Here is a 15,131-nt window from a genome sequence, read left to right as displayed (position 1 = left end):
CCTTGGCCTTCACAGGCCTGTTTTCCTCACTGCCTCCGAGCGTGAGTTCCACAGTGGAAAGCCGACTGTTTTATAACCTTGCTATGGCTCCCCAGTGCCTAGAGCATAAAGCCTCTGTTCCTTAGCACACACATGCAGAGGCTTCGTGACTCAGCTCTGCCTGAGATTTCCTTTGGAATCTTCTGGAACTAAACTCATTCCATGTTATTCCAACCCTTCATAACAGTGGGGGCATTTATCTTTGCCCAGAATGCTACTTCTGAACCTAACTACCTCCCATCAAAATTCATTTTAGGTATAAGCTTCACCTGGAAGGCACCTCTGAAATTCCCAAGTGGGTTAGATGCCTTTTCCCTGTGCCCTTTTGCAACCTGGACTTATTTCTAACAAGTTACTCCCATGCTTACATGTCTTGAGACCCCATTATAAAACCATAGGCTCCTCTCAGCCATGAATTAGATTTTAGCCAGTGCTGTAACTGTGGAGCACAGCGCAGTACTTGACATGTGATACACTTTCAAGAAATAAATCTTGAACAAATCTGAACTGAACTAAATTTGATATGTTCCATATCACTAGTAATAAATTATTTTTCCAGTAAGAATAGGATTTTTGGATAGAGACTTTTGGAATCAAGGCTGTAGTAGACAGTCATGATGGCTTTCAATGGGGAAAGTGAAGAAGGTGATTTTTCTTGAAACCTGCCTTTGAAGACATTTCTACAGAGGTTGCCCTTCTGAATCTTTACTGAATCTCATTTCACATTCATCCAAAATTCAACTTGAATATCCTAACACATCCCATTATTTCTGACTTCTTTTAACCACGGAACCATACTAAGGTGACTTATGTATGGTTTGAGTGTATGGCTTCCAATATCATTTCCCTTTTCTCAGGCAAGAAACATCAAGCCTTTTGCCAGGGAACATTTTGGGTGCTGCAGAAGTATCTTGGATCAGATAACCCATTACTTTGTCATCGATCTTCTCAAAAATCTCTGAGAAAGCTCTGCTTAAAAATCAATCATTATTATGGCTCCAATTTTTTTCCCCCAAAATTCCTGTGGACACTTTGCACCAAGAAATAATCACTGCTATTGCTCTAATTTTTAGGTCACTCTTGTACTTCCCAAGAGACTTTAAGTAGCTTACTTGGCAACTTAGCAAAACCATTTCCAATTAAATGTGGTATCTAAATAAACAACCTTGAGAAGCAAAACCTCACTCTTCTATTGCTTGGTGAGGATTTTATACCTTGTATTTTTTTTTTTTTTTTAAGATTTTATTTATTCATGAGAGACACACAGAGAGAAGCAGGCACCATGCAGGGAGCCCGATGCAGGACTCAATCCCAGGACTCCAGGATCACACCCTGGGCTGCAGGCGGCGCTAAACCGCTGCACCACCAGGGCTGCCCGATTTTATACCTTTTAAAAGGCACACTGAGGACTTCTTTTCTGTCTTTGATGTGAGCTCACAAAATGCTCTTCCTCTCCCTTGTCCTCTGTCACAGGAGGAAATCAGTCCCCTGGAGAATGCCATAGAAACCATGGAACTCACCAATGAGAAGATCAGCAACTGTGTGCAGCAGCATGCCTGGGACCGAGCCCTCTCTGTGCATCCTCTCTCCATGCTGCTCAGTGGCATCGTAGACCCGGCTGTCATGGGGGGCTACTCCAACTACGAAAAGGTGAATCCCGTGCATCTCCATGCCTCTCAGTGGCACCATGCAGCTGGTCAGTTAGTTTATTAAAGCTTCTCTGAGAGATTTTTCACTCTGCCATCTTTACAAGTGGGCAAGTGAAACTAATGAAAAGCCTGTCCCTGACCTCACACCGATCTAATACACCATGTCTGCTTGATTTACCTGCTATTCCCTCTCCCAACCCCTCTCGGCCCTGAGAGTTAGAAAGTTTACAGGTTGACTCCTCTGTAAGGGTGCTCTGGAAGTGGAGAAGCAGAGAGAGAAAGGCAGAGCTAGGCTGGGAATGCCCACCCCAACTTGGTGTGCCATAGGCTGTATGGACAAATGCTGGACCCGGCTGTACCCTTAAATTAGTTCAACTAAGTGTTGTACCTTATTCTGGAAAAACAAGAAAAGAGTGCTCACCAGATGTGAATCCATTGCATAGGGTTTGGATGTAGCACCATTTAAAATGGAGGTAATTGGAGCGCCCACGTGGCTCAGTCAGTAAGGTATCTGCCTTCGGCTCAGGTCATGATCCTGGGGTCCTGGGATCAACCCCTGTTCCAGGCTCCCTGCTCGGTGGAGAGTCTGCTTCTCCCTCTCCCTCTGCCCCACCCCCTGCTCATGTTCTCTCTCTTGCTCTTTCTCTCTCTCCCTCTCAAAATCTTTAAAAATAATTTTAAAAAATAGGTAATGGATTCAATAGGTAAAATTCAGCTAAGAGTAATTAATTGAGGCAGGATTTTTAATTGTTCAGTTGTTTTCAGTGGCTAAGTAATTTTGGAGTCCTCTTCCTAAATATAAATAAATATTTGACTGCTGCACCCCTGTGGCATAGTCTGGAGAGTGAACAGAAAGCAGAGAAGGTGGACGAGAAGGGCGAGGAGACTTTAAATGGGCCAATTCTCTTATTTGCATTTGTACACAAGTCCTGAGAAGACCAGGGCATTAGAATCAGCCACTCCTGGGACCCAATCCTGGCTTGCCATTGGCCCCTGTGGGCCCTTGGCTGAAATACTTCACCTCTCTGAGCCCCCTTTTTTCATATCTGAAAAAAGTAAGGAAAATAAGTAATGCTTGGGAGTGGCTGGTAGCTGAGGAAGGCATCTTGTGTATAAGGAACATCACAGAGCATTTGCCATATGGTTGAGCCCTGATGAGGGTTGGTTTTCTTCCTCCCTCCTGTCCACTCAGAGCCAAATGTGATCTGAATGTCCTTCCTGAGTAGAGCTGCTAGTGCTCTGTGACTGCTATAACCATCTTTCTTTTCCTTTCCCATCAAACTTTGAACCTTCTTCAGGCCTACGACCCTCAGCAGCTGGGAAGGACTCCACACCAGAGGCCGATTCTAGTGTGCGCATGCTAGGTGTCAGTACCAATCTCCCCTGTAATAACGAAATTCAACATAAAACCAGGATCCAGAATACAATACTTTGTTATACCTTAATGATGTTGGTATGTTTTTTTCGTATAAGCTAGGCCAACTGTGTTTTTCCAAGTATTCTTTTGTTTGTTTACATAATCCCCCTGAACTCAAATTCATATGTGCCAATATCTGTGAATAGGATATAATTTCATAGGAAGGTTTTTCCAATGTCATTGGCTTCTCATTGAAGTTTTTTAAAAAGGGGAAGTAGGGCAGGTAAACATAAATTTCAGATCTTTAGCTTAAAATACTTAGTTTGTACTTTTAATTAATATGTATGAGTTGTGCATTTCTAAACATAAGAAAAAAGTAAACTCATTGATCACCAGTGACCCCCATTGCAATTAATTGGGGAGTCCGTCATCGCCTACCTATATGAATGACCTATCTTAAAGCAGCCCATTAATCACTACCTGAGTTTTAGGAATGCAAGTTCTGTTTACTGTAATTCATCAGCCCCTCTCTGTTGCGAGGCAGGACTCTCCTAAAAAAAAATAATAATTTCAGAGCACTCTGCTCCAACATTTGACTCAACCCGATGTTTGGGGAATTTCAGTGCATTTTATCTTATATCAAAAAAAATTTTTTTTTAACTTTTGAAGATTTAAGCTGCTTGTCTTTGGAAGGTAAGGGTGGATGAAGGTTTAAGCAATACTACTTTTTCATTCATTTCTCTTTAAATATTAATCTGGCTAGAAAGAGTGCTCTCGGATGTGCTCGCTTGCTTCCTGTCTGTGATACTTGACCTGCATTTATTTATATTCCTTGTTGTGTTAGTTTGCTGGGGCTGCCAGAACAAAGGCACAAACAGGTTGACTGAAAACAATAGAAATATATTGCCTTACAGTTCCGGAGCCCAGTAGTCTAAAATCCAGGTGTCAGTAGGATTGATTCCCTCTGAGGGCTATGAGGAAGAATCTGGTCCCCACCTCTCTCCTAGTTTCTGAGGGGTTGCTGGCAACCTGCAGTGAATATCCTTCATTTATAGATGACCATGTTGTCCTTGTGCCTCTTCACAATATGTTCACCATGTCCAAACGTCCCCTTTTCACAAGGACAGCAAATATATTCAATCAGGGGCACATGGGTGGCTCAGTCAGTTAAGCAGCTCCCTTTGGCTCAGGTCATGATTTCAGGGTGCTGGGAACCAGCCCTGGTTCGGGCTCCCTGCTCAGCAGAGTCTGCTTCTCCCTCTGCCTCTGCCTCATGGTCTCTCTTTCTGTCTCAAATAAATAAAAAGGACTTCAACTTATGAATTGGGGCAAGGTGGAGGCCACAGTTCAACTCATAATATCTTCCCACAGGTGGAGTTTGCATATACTTTTTCCACACAAAATGAGCTGATCCCTGATCAATTTTTTGGTGGGGGGTACTGTATCCTGTAGTTTCAGGACCTTAGGTCTCATACAGAGGGATGGCTTTTAAAGTATTGGAAAAGAAGAGTGAGGGGAACTTTGAAGGCTGGTCTTTGAAAACACTCTCAGAAATAATAGTTATGGTACAGGGAGAAAATATATAACTCCCTTTTAGGACTGTATTGGAAATGTTCACCACAGACTTTTTTTCCCCTAATGAATGGTCTTTAAAATGGTCTGTTCCATAACACCTATGTTTATAGTTTGAGTTTGGGTTTTATTTCACTATTGTAGAGACTTAGCCATTGGGACCCGTGAATGTTTATTAACTTGGTTATGTGTGACATGGTCTTCACATATATTAAGCTTAAACGCAAGGTGCTTTTAATATTTTTAAAACAGGCACCTGGGTAGCTTGGTCGGTTGAACATCTGATTTCAGCTTAGCTCATAATCTCGGGATCCTGGGATCGAGCCCCATGTGGGGCTCCCTGCTCAGCGGGTAGTCTGCTTCTCCCTCTCCCTCTGTCTCTTCCCCCCGCTCGTGCTCTCTCTCTCTCTCTCAAATAAATATATCTTTAAAAAATATATTTATAAAACATTTTCACATCTATATCTCATGTCCTCAAAAAGTCTTTTGTTTTTTTGTTGTTTTTTTTTAAGATTTTATTTATTTATTCATGAGAGACACACACAGAGAGAGAGAGAGAGAGAGAGAGAGAGAGGCAGGCAGAGACACAGGCAGAGGGATAAGCAGGCTCCATGCAGGGAGCCTGACGTAGGACTCGATCCCGGGACTCCAGGATCAGGCCCTGGGCTGAAGGTGGCACTAGCCCCTGAGCCACCCGGGCTGCCCTCAAAAAGTCTTTTGGATAGACAAATAGAAAGTGTGGCTATTCATATTCACTTAATATAGGAAGAAAATGTGATACAGCCTATATCAGATGGTAGAGGAGCAAAACGATCAGCCATCTCCAGCCTATTAATTATTTCCTTTTTCCTTTATAATATCTGTGCACTTGATCTAACGAATAACCTTTAGATATTGTCATTTGCCTTTGTCCTTTGGGAAAGTTATTTTAAGAAATGCCATTCTGCTCTGCTGATAATTATTTGGTTAGTGCACTTGTGTGTGTCTGGTGATTGTTGAGAAGGTACTGTGATTAGGCATTGCATGATTCCAAAAAGATCACAAAATAGCACATACCCTTAGAATTGTCCGCTACGGCATCAAGGTCATCCCAGGAGAGGAATGAGTGTTTCCATAGTCGTTCCAGGTTTATCAGCTAGAAGAGAAGACAGTTTTCACCCATCCAGGCTCCCCCCTCCTCCCTCAAGAGTCAAATACACAGATAGGAATGGTTCTAATTAATACTTGCATGTGCTTCCCTTTTAGGCTTTTTTTACAGAAAAGTACTTGCAGGAGCACCCCGAAGACCAGGAGAAGATTGAGCTGCTGAAGCGTCTGATAGCATTACAGGTATGACTTAAGTGAGGTGTGTGGCCAACAGCAACCCCCACACCTGCTGCGCTCCATGGGGGGCCACACGTGCACAATGGCAAGATATTGTCTAGGGCTTAAATCCACAAGCCCACTTTGAGGGGTGCTTTTCTTTTCTTTTCTTTTCTTTTCTTTTCTTTTCTTTTCTTTTCTTTCTTTCTTTTTTTTTACCTTTGGAATCACAGCCTATCTGTTTGTTTGGCTAAGTGACTCCAGGAGTAGCATTCCATTAGACTGTACAGTGCAGAGAGGGTCCTTCTGAGAGAAGAGGTTAAAGTCTGCAGTTTGGTTTGCTGGGCTGTGTTTCCAGCTGAGGCATGTTGGCTTCAGTTTCTCTCTCGCTCTCTCTCTCTCTCTCTACCTCTCTCTACTTCAGTGAACAGTGGGAGAAAATGCAGCCATCCATTTCACTCTAAGGTTTAAAACCAGGAGGGCCTTAGCCACAGACATGCCCCCAGGCTCAGGTGGGTTTGCCTCGACTGTCCGTCCATCCCCAGTTTAGGGCCTACTTGTATCTTTGTGTATTTCTCTGCATCCTTGACCCAAGGGTGTCCAGTGCCCAAACCCTACACGGAGAAGTAGCATTCTCATTTGGCAGATGCTGTGTCTACCAGTTGACCTGCCCATCTCTACCCTCATCCTTCCCCAATCTCCAAATCTGAAGTATCCCTCTTCCTAAACCGTATTTCCTTCCTTTCGTGCCCTTTTTCCTAGATGCCTCTGCTGACGGAGGGGATCCGCATCCATGGGGAGAAGCTGACAGAGCAGCTAAAGCCACTACATGACCGGTTGTCATCTTGTTTCCGGGAGCTCAAGGAGAAAGTGGAAAAGCTCTACGGTGTTATAACACTGGTTGGCTTTGTCTAAGTAGCTTGTTGCCTTCTTCAGTCTTTTTTTACCTGTTTTGATAATGATGAGTTTTTCAGCTGCCAAATGAGTCAAAAGAGCAGAGGAATGGCATGAAAATACTGGAGGCAGGGAGGAGAAGACATGGTGCTATTAGTGACCTTCTAAAGTTAATGTGCTTAGATGGGGGTTCTCAGACTCTAGTGACTGTCCGAACCACCAGGAAGGCTTGTGAAAACAGATATTGCTGGGCCACATCTCCAGAGTTTCTAACAGAAGGTCTATGGTGGCCTGAGGGTCTGCCTTTCTGACACACGCCCAGGTGGGGCTGATGCTCCTGGTCTGGGCCCATAGTGCGTGAACCACTCTCCTAGCACTTGGGGTGTTCCTGCTCCCAGATGCTGCTTATTCCTGGCCTTTCTAGCCCAATTCTTTGTATTGTTCCTAGTCTTTATTTTTCATTTTGATGAAAAGTTTCCACTCTTCACACCTTTCAAAGGAAGAAAGAATTGTGAAGTGCATTTTACAATGCATATGGTTGATTTCATCATTTTTCCGACAGTTCTCATTTCTCCCTGTGACAGTTTTCTTCTTCCTGAGAAGTTGGGTGGGTTGGTGCATGTGCTTAGTCACCTTTTCTCTCTGGGATGCCTGGCTGGCCCAGTTGATAGAGCATGCAGCTCTTGATCTTGGGGTCATGAGTTCATGCCCCACGTTGGGCATAAAGGTTACTTAACAAAAAATAAATAACCTTTTCTCTCCAACAGTTGATTGAATGTTTGACTCCAGCTTCAGTTTTCCATTGTGATTATTGTGTTTTTTTAAGATTGGTTTATTTATTTGAGAGAGCATGCATATTGCATGCATGAGCAGGGGGAGGGGCAGAGGGAGAGGTAGTCAGCAAGAGAAGCAGACTCCCCACTGAGTGCAGAGCCTGACACAGGGCTTGATCTCATGACCCTGAGGTCATGACCTGAGCTGAAACCAAGACTTGGATGTTTAACCAACTGAGCCAGCCAGGTACCCTATTTCTGCTCTTTTTAATATGAGTCCGCCTTACTATCTAACTGTCTCACTCTTGAACCCCTGATTTCCAAATTCTCTTTCCTTGAACCAAAGCTCTGAATTTCCTTTTGTGTACTCCTGCCTCCCATTTCCACACTTCCATATTTCCTACCTTTTTCTCTCCAGAGTATCTTTGTGATCATTGCTTTTAATCAAGTGTTCAGTCGTGTCTAACCTCCTAACCTGTTGCCAGCTAAGAGCTTTTTCCTAGGAACGTTTGTCTTTTACACAAGTTCCTAGATGAGAAGGACTGTGACTTTCACCTAATGAGTAGTTTTTATTAGATCCAGGCCAGTGTTTGTGTGTAAAATTGATAGGGTGTCCTATTGGGGCAAATCAGTCCTACTAGAGACATTTCTAACGAAAGTAGATCAATCTTCCTTTACTTCTTAAGATTCACCATTTGTTTCTTGAGCATTGGGTCTACAGTTTAAATATAAAACTTTCTATTAGGCTAGTATTCTATTTTCTTGGTGGCTGAAAGAAGCAAAACTGGGGAAGCAGACCGAGGTTTAGCTCTTCTCTTGGTGGTAGTGGGGGGCTAGGCAATGAACAGCTTGGTTTTTCCTCCCTTATGTGGCTGGCAGCAAAATCTGGGGATTTTTTTTTTCCTCTAGTCTTAACAAGGATGGTTTAACCTAGTTGTGTTTCTAATTAAGAATATAAATCATTGCAGTATTTAACAAGTGAGGCAGCAGTGGGTGCCAGCCAAAACAAATGGCACTGCCACAGACAGAATGGGGGCTGCACCAGTCCATAGGGGCTGAACTCCAGGCTAAGCTCACTGTGAGATGTCGTGTGTTGTTCTTCAGCCACCCAGCTTGACTGAGAGGAAGCAAAGCCGCACAGGGTCCATCGTACTACCCTACATCATGTCATCTACACTGCGGAGATTGTCCATCACCTCAGTGACGTCCTCTGTGATTTCCACCTCTTCTAACTCGTCCGATAACGCTCCTTCCAGACCAGGATCTGATGGGTAAGGGTTCAATTCTTAATTACTGGGGGCAATAGGGAGCGGGGAGGGGGTATCTCCGTACTAAACCTCTGCCTTTTGTCACCAAATGGAGCCTTGGTTAATGTAGAGAAGTACCCTTATAAGAGAAGTAATTCAGAGTATATCGTTGTTAGCCTCTGGATCATTCTCGTAGTCTTCCTCATGAGGAAGATCATTGTTTACATAATGATACTAGTTAGGAAAAAATAGGATAATGATCACCCATCATCCTGTCGCATTCATTTTTTTCAGAGTGATTTAGAGTCTGATTATTTTTCATCTGAATCAGTTTTCAAAAGTAATTGTAAAATTTATATTCATTTTGTAAATAGGTAATATAATTACATGATATGGAATTCCAGGGTACAAAAGGGATCAGTCATGAAAAATCACCTGTCAGTCCTTGACCATATCAGTCCTGCCCTGCTGAGGCAAGTGATGTCTTGCTTCAGGTTCTTGCTGCCTTCCCAGCAGCTCTTCATACACACACAAGCAATACCTAAAAACATGTTCTTCCTCACACTTTCTTTTATCTGAGTGGAAACATAATTCTTTCTTTACCTTGCTTTTTTTTTAACTTCCTGTATCTTGAAAATCCTTCCATTTCAGGATGTAAAGAGCCTCCTCTTTGCTTTAAGCTGCAGACATCTTGTGATATGTCTTCACCAGGACACCTTCCACCAGTGCCTATTGATGGATGTTTAGTTGATTTTAATCTTTGGCCATCATAGCCATGCAACAGTGCATATTCTTAAAAATAATTTGTTTTGTAAATATAGGCATATCCCTATGAGGAATATTCTAGAAGTGGAATTGCTTTGTCAAACATTTATAGTTGCAGTTTTCAAAATTGTAGACATTATACCAATTTACAGTCCTATCAGCAACCTACAAGGGTGCCCATCACCCCCATTGCCCGAAATAGTGTATTATCAGCCTTTTTAATTTTTGCCAATCTGATACATGGAGAATATTTTCATGGCATAGGGTTTCATTTTGGTTTGGTCTTATTTCTCTTGTTTTGTGTGAATCTGAGCTTCTTTTCATTTTTTATTAGCTGTTTGTATTTTATTTTCTGCAAAATATGGTCATGTATTTTGGGTACATTTTTCTGTTGTGTTCTCTTCATCTGTAATATTAGTTGGAATATACCTTCCAGTTTCTCCTTTGTCTTTTGACTTTGCTTCTCATTTTTTATTGAGTTGTGCTGACTTTTTTTTAATGCCATCAAATAAATTAATGTTTGATTTCACGACTTCTGGATTTTATATTATGATTAAAGGCCTTCTCCACTGTAAGGCTGAAAAAATTAATTTTAGAGTTTCACTATTCACACTAAATTTGAAATGTATTCAAGTATAAAGTGTGAGGTATGAGGTCAACTTTTTTTTTAATTCTTTTTTTTTAATTTTATGTATTTATTCATGAGAGACAGAGAGAGGCAGAGACACAGGCAGAGCAAGAAGCAGGCTCCATGCAGGAAGCCTCACACAGGACTAGATCCCGGGTCTCCAGGATAATGCCCTGGGCTGAAGGGAGCGCTAAACCGCTAAGCCACCCCAGGTTGCCCAGAGGTCAACATTTTTTTGGCCACACGATCACTGTTTTCCCTTTAACATTAGTGAACAAACCATCTTTTCTCTACTGATTTGAAATGTCAACTTTATTACAAAATCAAATTCCTATATGTTCTTTAGTCTATTTGCAGACTTTTTTCCCATTTCTTTGATCTCCCTACTTAAAAAAATAAAATCTTTTGAAAATATTAAGAATAATTAGAGTCTTTTTTGGAATTGGGCTCTATGGTATTTCTTTAATCAATGCAGATTTAAGATAAATAATAGTGAGTGGCTTTCCCTTACATATATTAACAATTGAAAAATACCGAAGAGGGACCTGGGTGGCTCAGTCAGTTAAGCATCCAACTCTTGATTTTAGCTCAGATCCTATTCTCCGGGTTGTGAGATTGAGCCCCACATTGAGCTCTGCGCTGAGAGTGGAGCCTGCTTAAGATTCTCTCTCTGCTCCTCCCACCCTTCACACACTCTCTCTTACTCTCAAAAGGAAAGAGAAGAAAAATACCAAAAAATTAAAACCCGTATTTGTAGTCTTTTAAAAAATAATAAAAAAGGAAAGACTAATTTGAAATAAAAAAAAGAAACTGCCATCTATGAGCATTTCCCATGTGACTCCAGGGGCTAAGCCTTACTCAGACTCTCCTGAAACTCTCTCCCTTTACCTTCAACAGAGCCAAGACAAACACACTTTGCAGGAAGGGCGAACATGCATATTAAAAGCTTAAAATGATTGAAGCAGCCTATCAATCAAATACAGTGAGTGAATCCTGGTTGGATCTTGATTCAAACAAGCCACTTCAAGAGAAAGTCTATGAGACAGTCAGGAAATGTGAGCATTGGATGTTCGATGAAATGAATTACTCCTTTTGTGGGACCAATCATGGGAGTGTAGTTATGAAGTGAGTCCTTGCCTTACAGAGGTATACTCTGAAATATTTATAGATGAGATGATATGGTATCTAATAATCATCTCCACATGATCCAGTGAGGGGCATGGAATGTGGCTTAATGTCTGTAAGAAAGCAGATTGACTGAGTTGTCCTTACTGACACTGACATACACATGGGAGTTTCTTAGGTTCTCTTCACTTTTTTATGCATTTGAAAATTTCCATAATATAAAAAAGTCCTTGCCTCCTCCAAATATCGTGTCTTAATATTTTTGAGTATTTAGTAACTAGTGATGCTGACTTTTAAAAATCATTTGGATTTCCATTTTCATGAAATACCTTTTATATCCTTTGGCACTTTAAAAAAAATTGAACTATTCATATTTTTCTTTTTGGCTTGTAAAAGTTTCTTATATATTAAAGATATTTGCCATCTAAATTATGTCCAGCAGATAGTTTTCGTTTACTAATAACGCTTTCTGCCGAAGCTTCTATTTTTTTATTAAATACTAAGAGCTCATCTCTGTTTTTGTATTATCTTATTTCATACTATAGCTTTTGTCTGTGTGTGTATTATGGGCTTTTTTTTTTTAAGTGGTTCTAATTTCATAGCAAGATTAAGAATGTACAGCAGAGCAGTACATTCATTACTACCAATGAACCAACATTAGCACATTGTAGTCACCTGGAGTCCATAGTTCACATTAGAAGTTTCGTCTTGGTGTTGTGGTTCTGTGGGTTTGGACAAATGTATAATGACAAGTATTCGCCATTGTAGTATCATATGGAATAATTTCACTGCCCTGAAGATCCTCTGCCCTCTGCCTATTCATCCCTCCAAGCTTTCTATTTTCATGGAGTAAAAATCTATCAATTTTTAGTCAAGCCAGGGCTTATTAAATACCCATTTAGAAGCTCTAAGCAATACCCATCATAAAGGTGTAATATCTTTTTTAACCTTCCTCCGTTTTACATTTTGCTACAGTCATTCCCTCTCTCTTTGTCTCTCCCTCACCAGCCCCACTCCACCATTCTAGAGTAGGCTGCATGCTTCATGCAATAAGAGCAAACACATTGTCTTATATAACCGCACACCCCAGTACAGCCTGGATGTTCAGGAAATTTGGCATCAATACAAGGCTGTAAGCTCTAACCCTTATCCCAGTTGTGTCGGTTGTCCCACTATGATTTTTATACATAGCATGTGATCCTGACTGGATCCCATACCAGAAGTTGCCGTGTTTTGCCACGCCTCTTTATTCTTTAATCTCAAGTAGTTTGGCTTTTCGAAAAAGATGAAAGACAGTCTTGTCTTTCATCATATTGACATTTTTTAAGATTACAGGCCAGTCATTTCATAGGATTCACCTTCATTTGTGCTTGTCTAATGTTTCTGTGTGCTTAGGATTCAAGTTGTAGACTTTTGGGTCATATTATGTCCTTTTAAAGTATCATATCCAGAAGTGCATTATGTTCATTTGTTCCCCATTAGTGTGTTAACTGATGGTGTATGTCGTTGAGGTTTTGTCCATTTTCTTTTCTGTATAGTTACTGTATCTCTCTTTGTAGTTAATAAGTAATTTATGGGAAAATATTGTGAGACTATCCTGTTTCTCATCAAACTCTTCCTCTCTCTGTCTAGCACCTAATCATGATTCTTGAATGAAACAGGTTTCACTATGGTGTTTGAAAATCTATCACTATAATAAAAGCATTTGGGGAGCATGCATCAATGCTAGGCACTTGTTCTAAGCATATGAGGTAGGTACTATTACTGTCCCCATTTCATAGATAAGGAAACTGAGGTATGAAAAGATCACCCAAGAAGTAAGCATAGGTAGGATTTGAACACAGGCTGGCCATCTCTGGGACATATGCTGTTACCCAAGTAGCCTGAAGCTACTTATGTGTCTTTTATTGTATGAACTCTGTCTTTGCCTATAATTTTAGTAAGACTTTCTCTTTCTGGGATAAGATGAATGTTCAGAGATGTTTTCCTTTCATACTTTGGTGGTCTCATTTGTGTACATGTTTAATTGGCTGTTGGAGGGATGCCTGGGTGACTCAGTGATTAAGCATCTGCCTTTGGCTCAGGGCATGATCCTGAGATCCTGGGATCAAGGCCTACATCAGGCTCCCCAAGGGGGGAGCCTGCTTCTCCCTCTGCTATGTCTCTGCCTCTCTTTCTGGGTCTCTCATGAATAAATAAATAAAATCTTAAAAAAATAATTGGCAGTTGGAAATTCAGATGTAGAAGCTGAGAGGGAAGTCACAGATCAAGATTATCTTGAGGAGTCATAATCTCTGGTCTTTTTTTTTTTAAGATTTTATTTATTTATTCATGAGAGACACGGAGAGAGAGGTAGAGACAGGTAGAGAGAGAAGCAGGCTTCATGCTGGGAGTCCAATGTGGGACTCTATCCCTGGATGGAGGATCATGCCCTGAGCTGAAGGCAGATGCTCAACCACTGAGCCACTCAGGCGTCCCACCCCTGGTCTTTCTTGGAGTAAATTTTGACTCTCAAGTGGTCAGGGTTTTGTGATTTTGGGCCTTGTTCTTGGCTGATAGGTCAATCCTCGAGCCACTTCTGGAACGCAGGGCTTCGTCGGGTGCTAGAGTTGAAGACTTGCCCCTCAAAGAGGACAGTGAGAACCGGATCAGCAAGTTCAAGAGAAAAGACTGGAGCGTGAGCAAATCCCAAGTCATTGCAGAAAAAGTGCCAGAACCTGATCTGATGGTAAAACAACAACAGCAACTACTACAGGGGGGTGGGTGGGGAGCAAAGCAAACAAGCACCAGAGGTTTGCTAGTGCTTTCCCTGTAGCCAGGCACATGCCCATTCCCATCAGAGCTGTGAGTCACCTGGCCATGCTTTCTCAGGACACAGCAGCCTGTGGTGGCATTCCATCTCAGGCTGTGCTAAAAAAAGCACATAAGGAGAATTGGAGCAGCTAAATCAGTATTGGTGTAAGACCTTGTACCCACAATGTAAACATGTGGGCTGCTGCTTGGAGTTATGGTTCTCACCACCATATTCCATGACTCAGTCCAAACGTTGTCATTTCTCTTCTTTTAACTTAAAAAAAAAAAAAATGCTGTTTCTTCTATGAGCCATATCAAGTTGCTAAGTGTGGCAATTCCCTGAGAATCAGGGTGGCTCAGTTTCCAACATAAATAATACAGTCGAACTGTGGTCAAGATCAGGCTCATGGCTGGCCAGAGAACAATGTCTGCTTGGTGATTCCCTGTCTGTGTGTTTGCCATGCTCGCCACATGACAGCATGGTAAGCTCAAGAGTGGCTCCCGGAATGGTTCCCTCTAACATGTTTGTGCTCAGCAGGCGAGGGGGTTCAGAGCAATGATGAGCTCAGCCTTTCTCACGGTGAGAATGTTTTGCTGTTCCCCACCCTCACCCCCCACTAGAGCCCAGCCAGAAAAGCACAAAGACCAAAGAGTCTCCAGTTGTCGGACAATCGGCTGACGCCATTTCATGGTTCTTCACCTCCTCAGTCGACACCCTTGAGCCCACCTCCACTCACTCCTAAAGCTACCAGGACCTTAAGTAAGTCTTTTATATATATATATATATATATATACACACACACACACAGATATAGAGATACAGATATATCCCCTCTCTTTGTTTCAGTAGGAAATGGAGTATATCTATGGATTTGGGCGATATTTAGCCAGAACAGCCACATAGTATATGAGATTATTTTAAAAAAAAAGATCTATGTATTTATTTATTTGAGAAAGAGAGAGAGTGAGCACAAGGGGCAGAGAGAG

General features: G+C 41.7%; 1 protein-coding gene across 1 annotated transcript in view; it reads left to right on the top strand.

Moving 5' to 3' along the window:
* DOCK5 (dedicator of cytokinesis 5) overlaps positions 1-15,131 on the top strand; it is a 211,206-nt gene that overhangs the window by 190,246 nt on the left and 5,829 nt on the right. Inside the window, exons 46-51 of the mRNA XM_049101457.1 lie at positions 1,513-1,689; positions 5,863-5,946; positions 6,682-6,819; positions 8,691-8,857; positions 13,911-14,079; positions 14,766-14,904. Of these exons, the coding sequence (XP_048957414.1) occupies positions 1,513-1,689; positions 5,863-5,946; positions 6,682-6,819; positions 8,691-8,857; positions 13,911-14,079; positions 14,766-14,904 (874 nt within the window). The remainder of the gene's footprint in view (positions 1-1,512; positions 1,690-5,862; positions 5,947-6,681; positions 6,820-8,690; positions 8,858-13,910; positions 14,080-14,765; positions 14,905-15,131) is intronic.

This window comes from Canis lupus, chromosome 25 (assembly GCF_003254725.2).
Source record: "Canis lupus dingo isolate Sandy chromosome 25, ASM325472v2, whole genome shotgun sequence".
In the NCBI taxonomy this organism is placed as follows: Eukaryota; Metazoa; Chordata; class Mammalia; order Carnivora; family Canidae; genus Canis; species Canis lupus.
The sequence above is the reverse complement of the archived record's forward strand: the minus strand, read 5'-3'. Positions and strand labels throughout refer to the sequence as shown.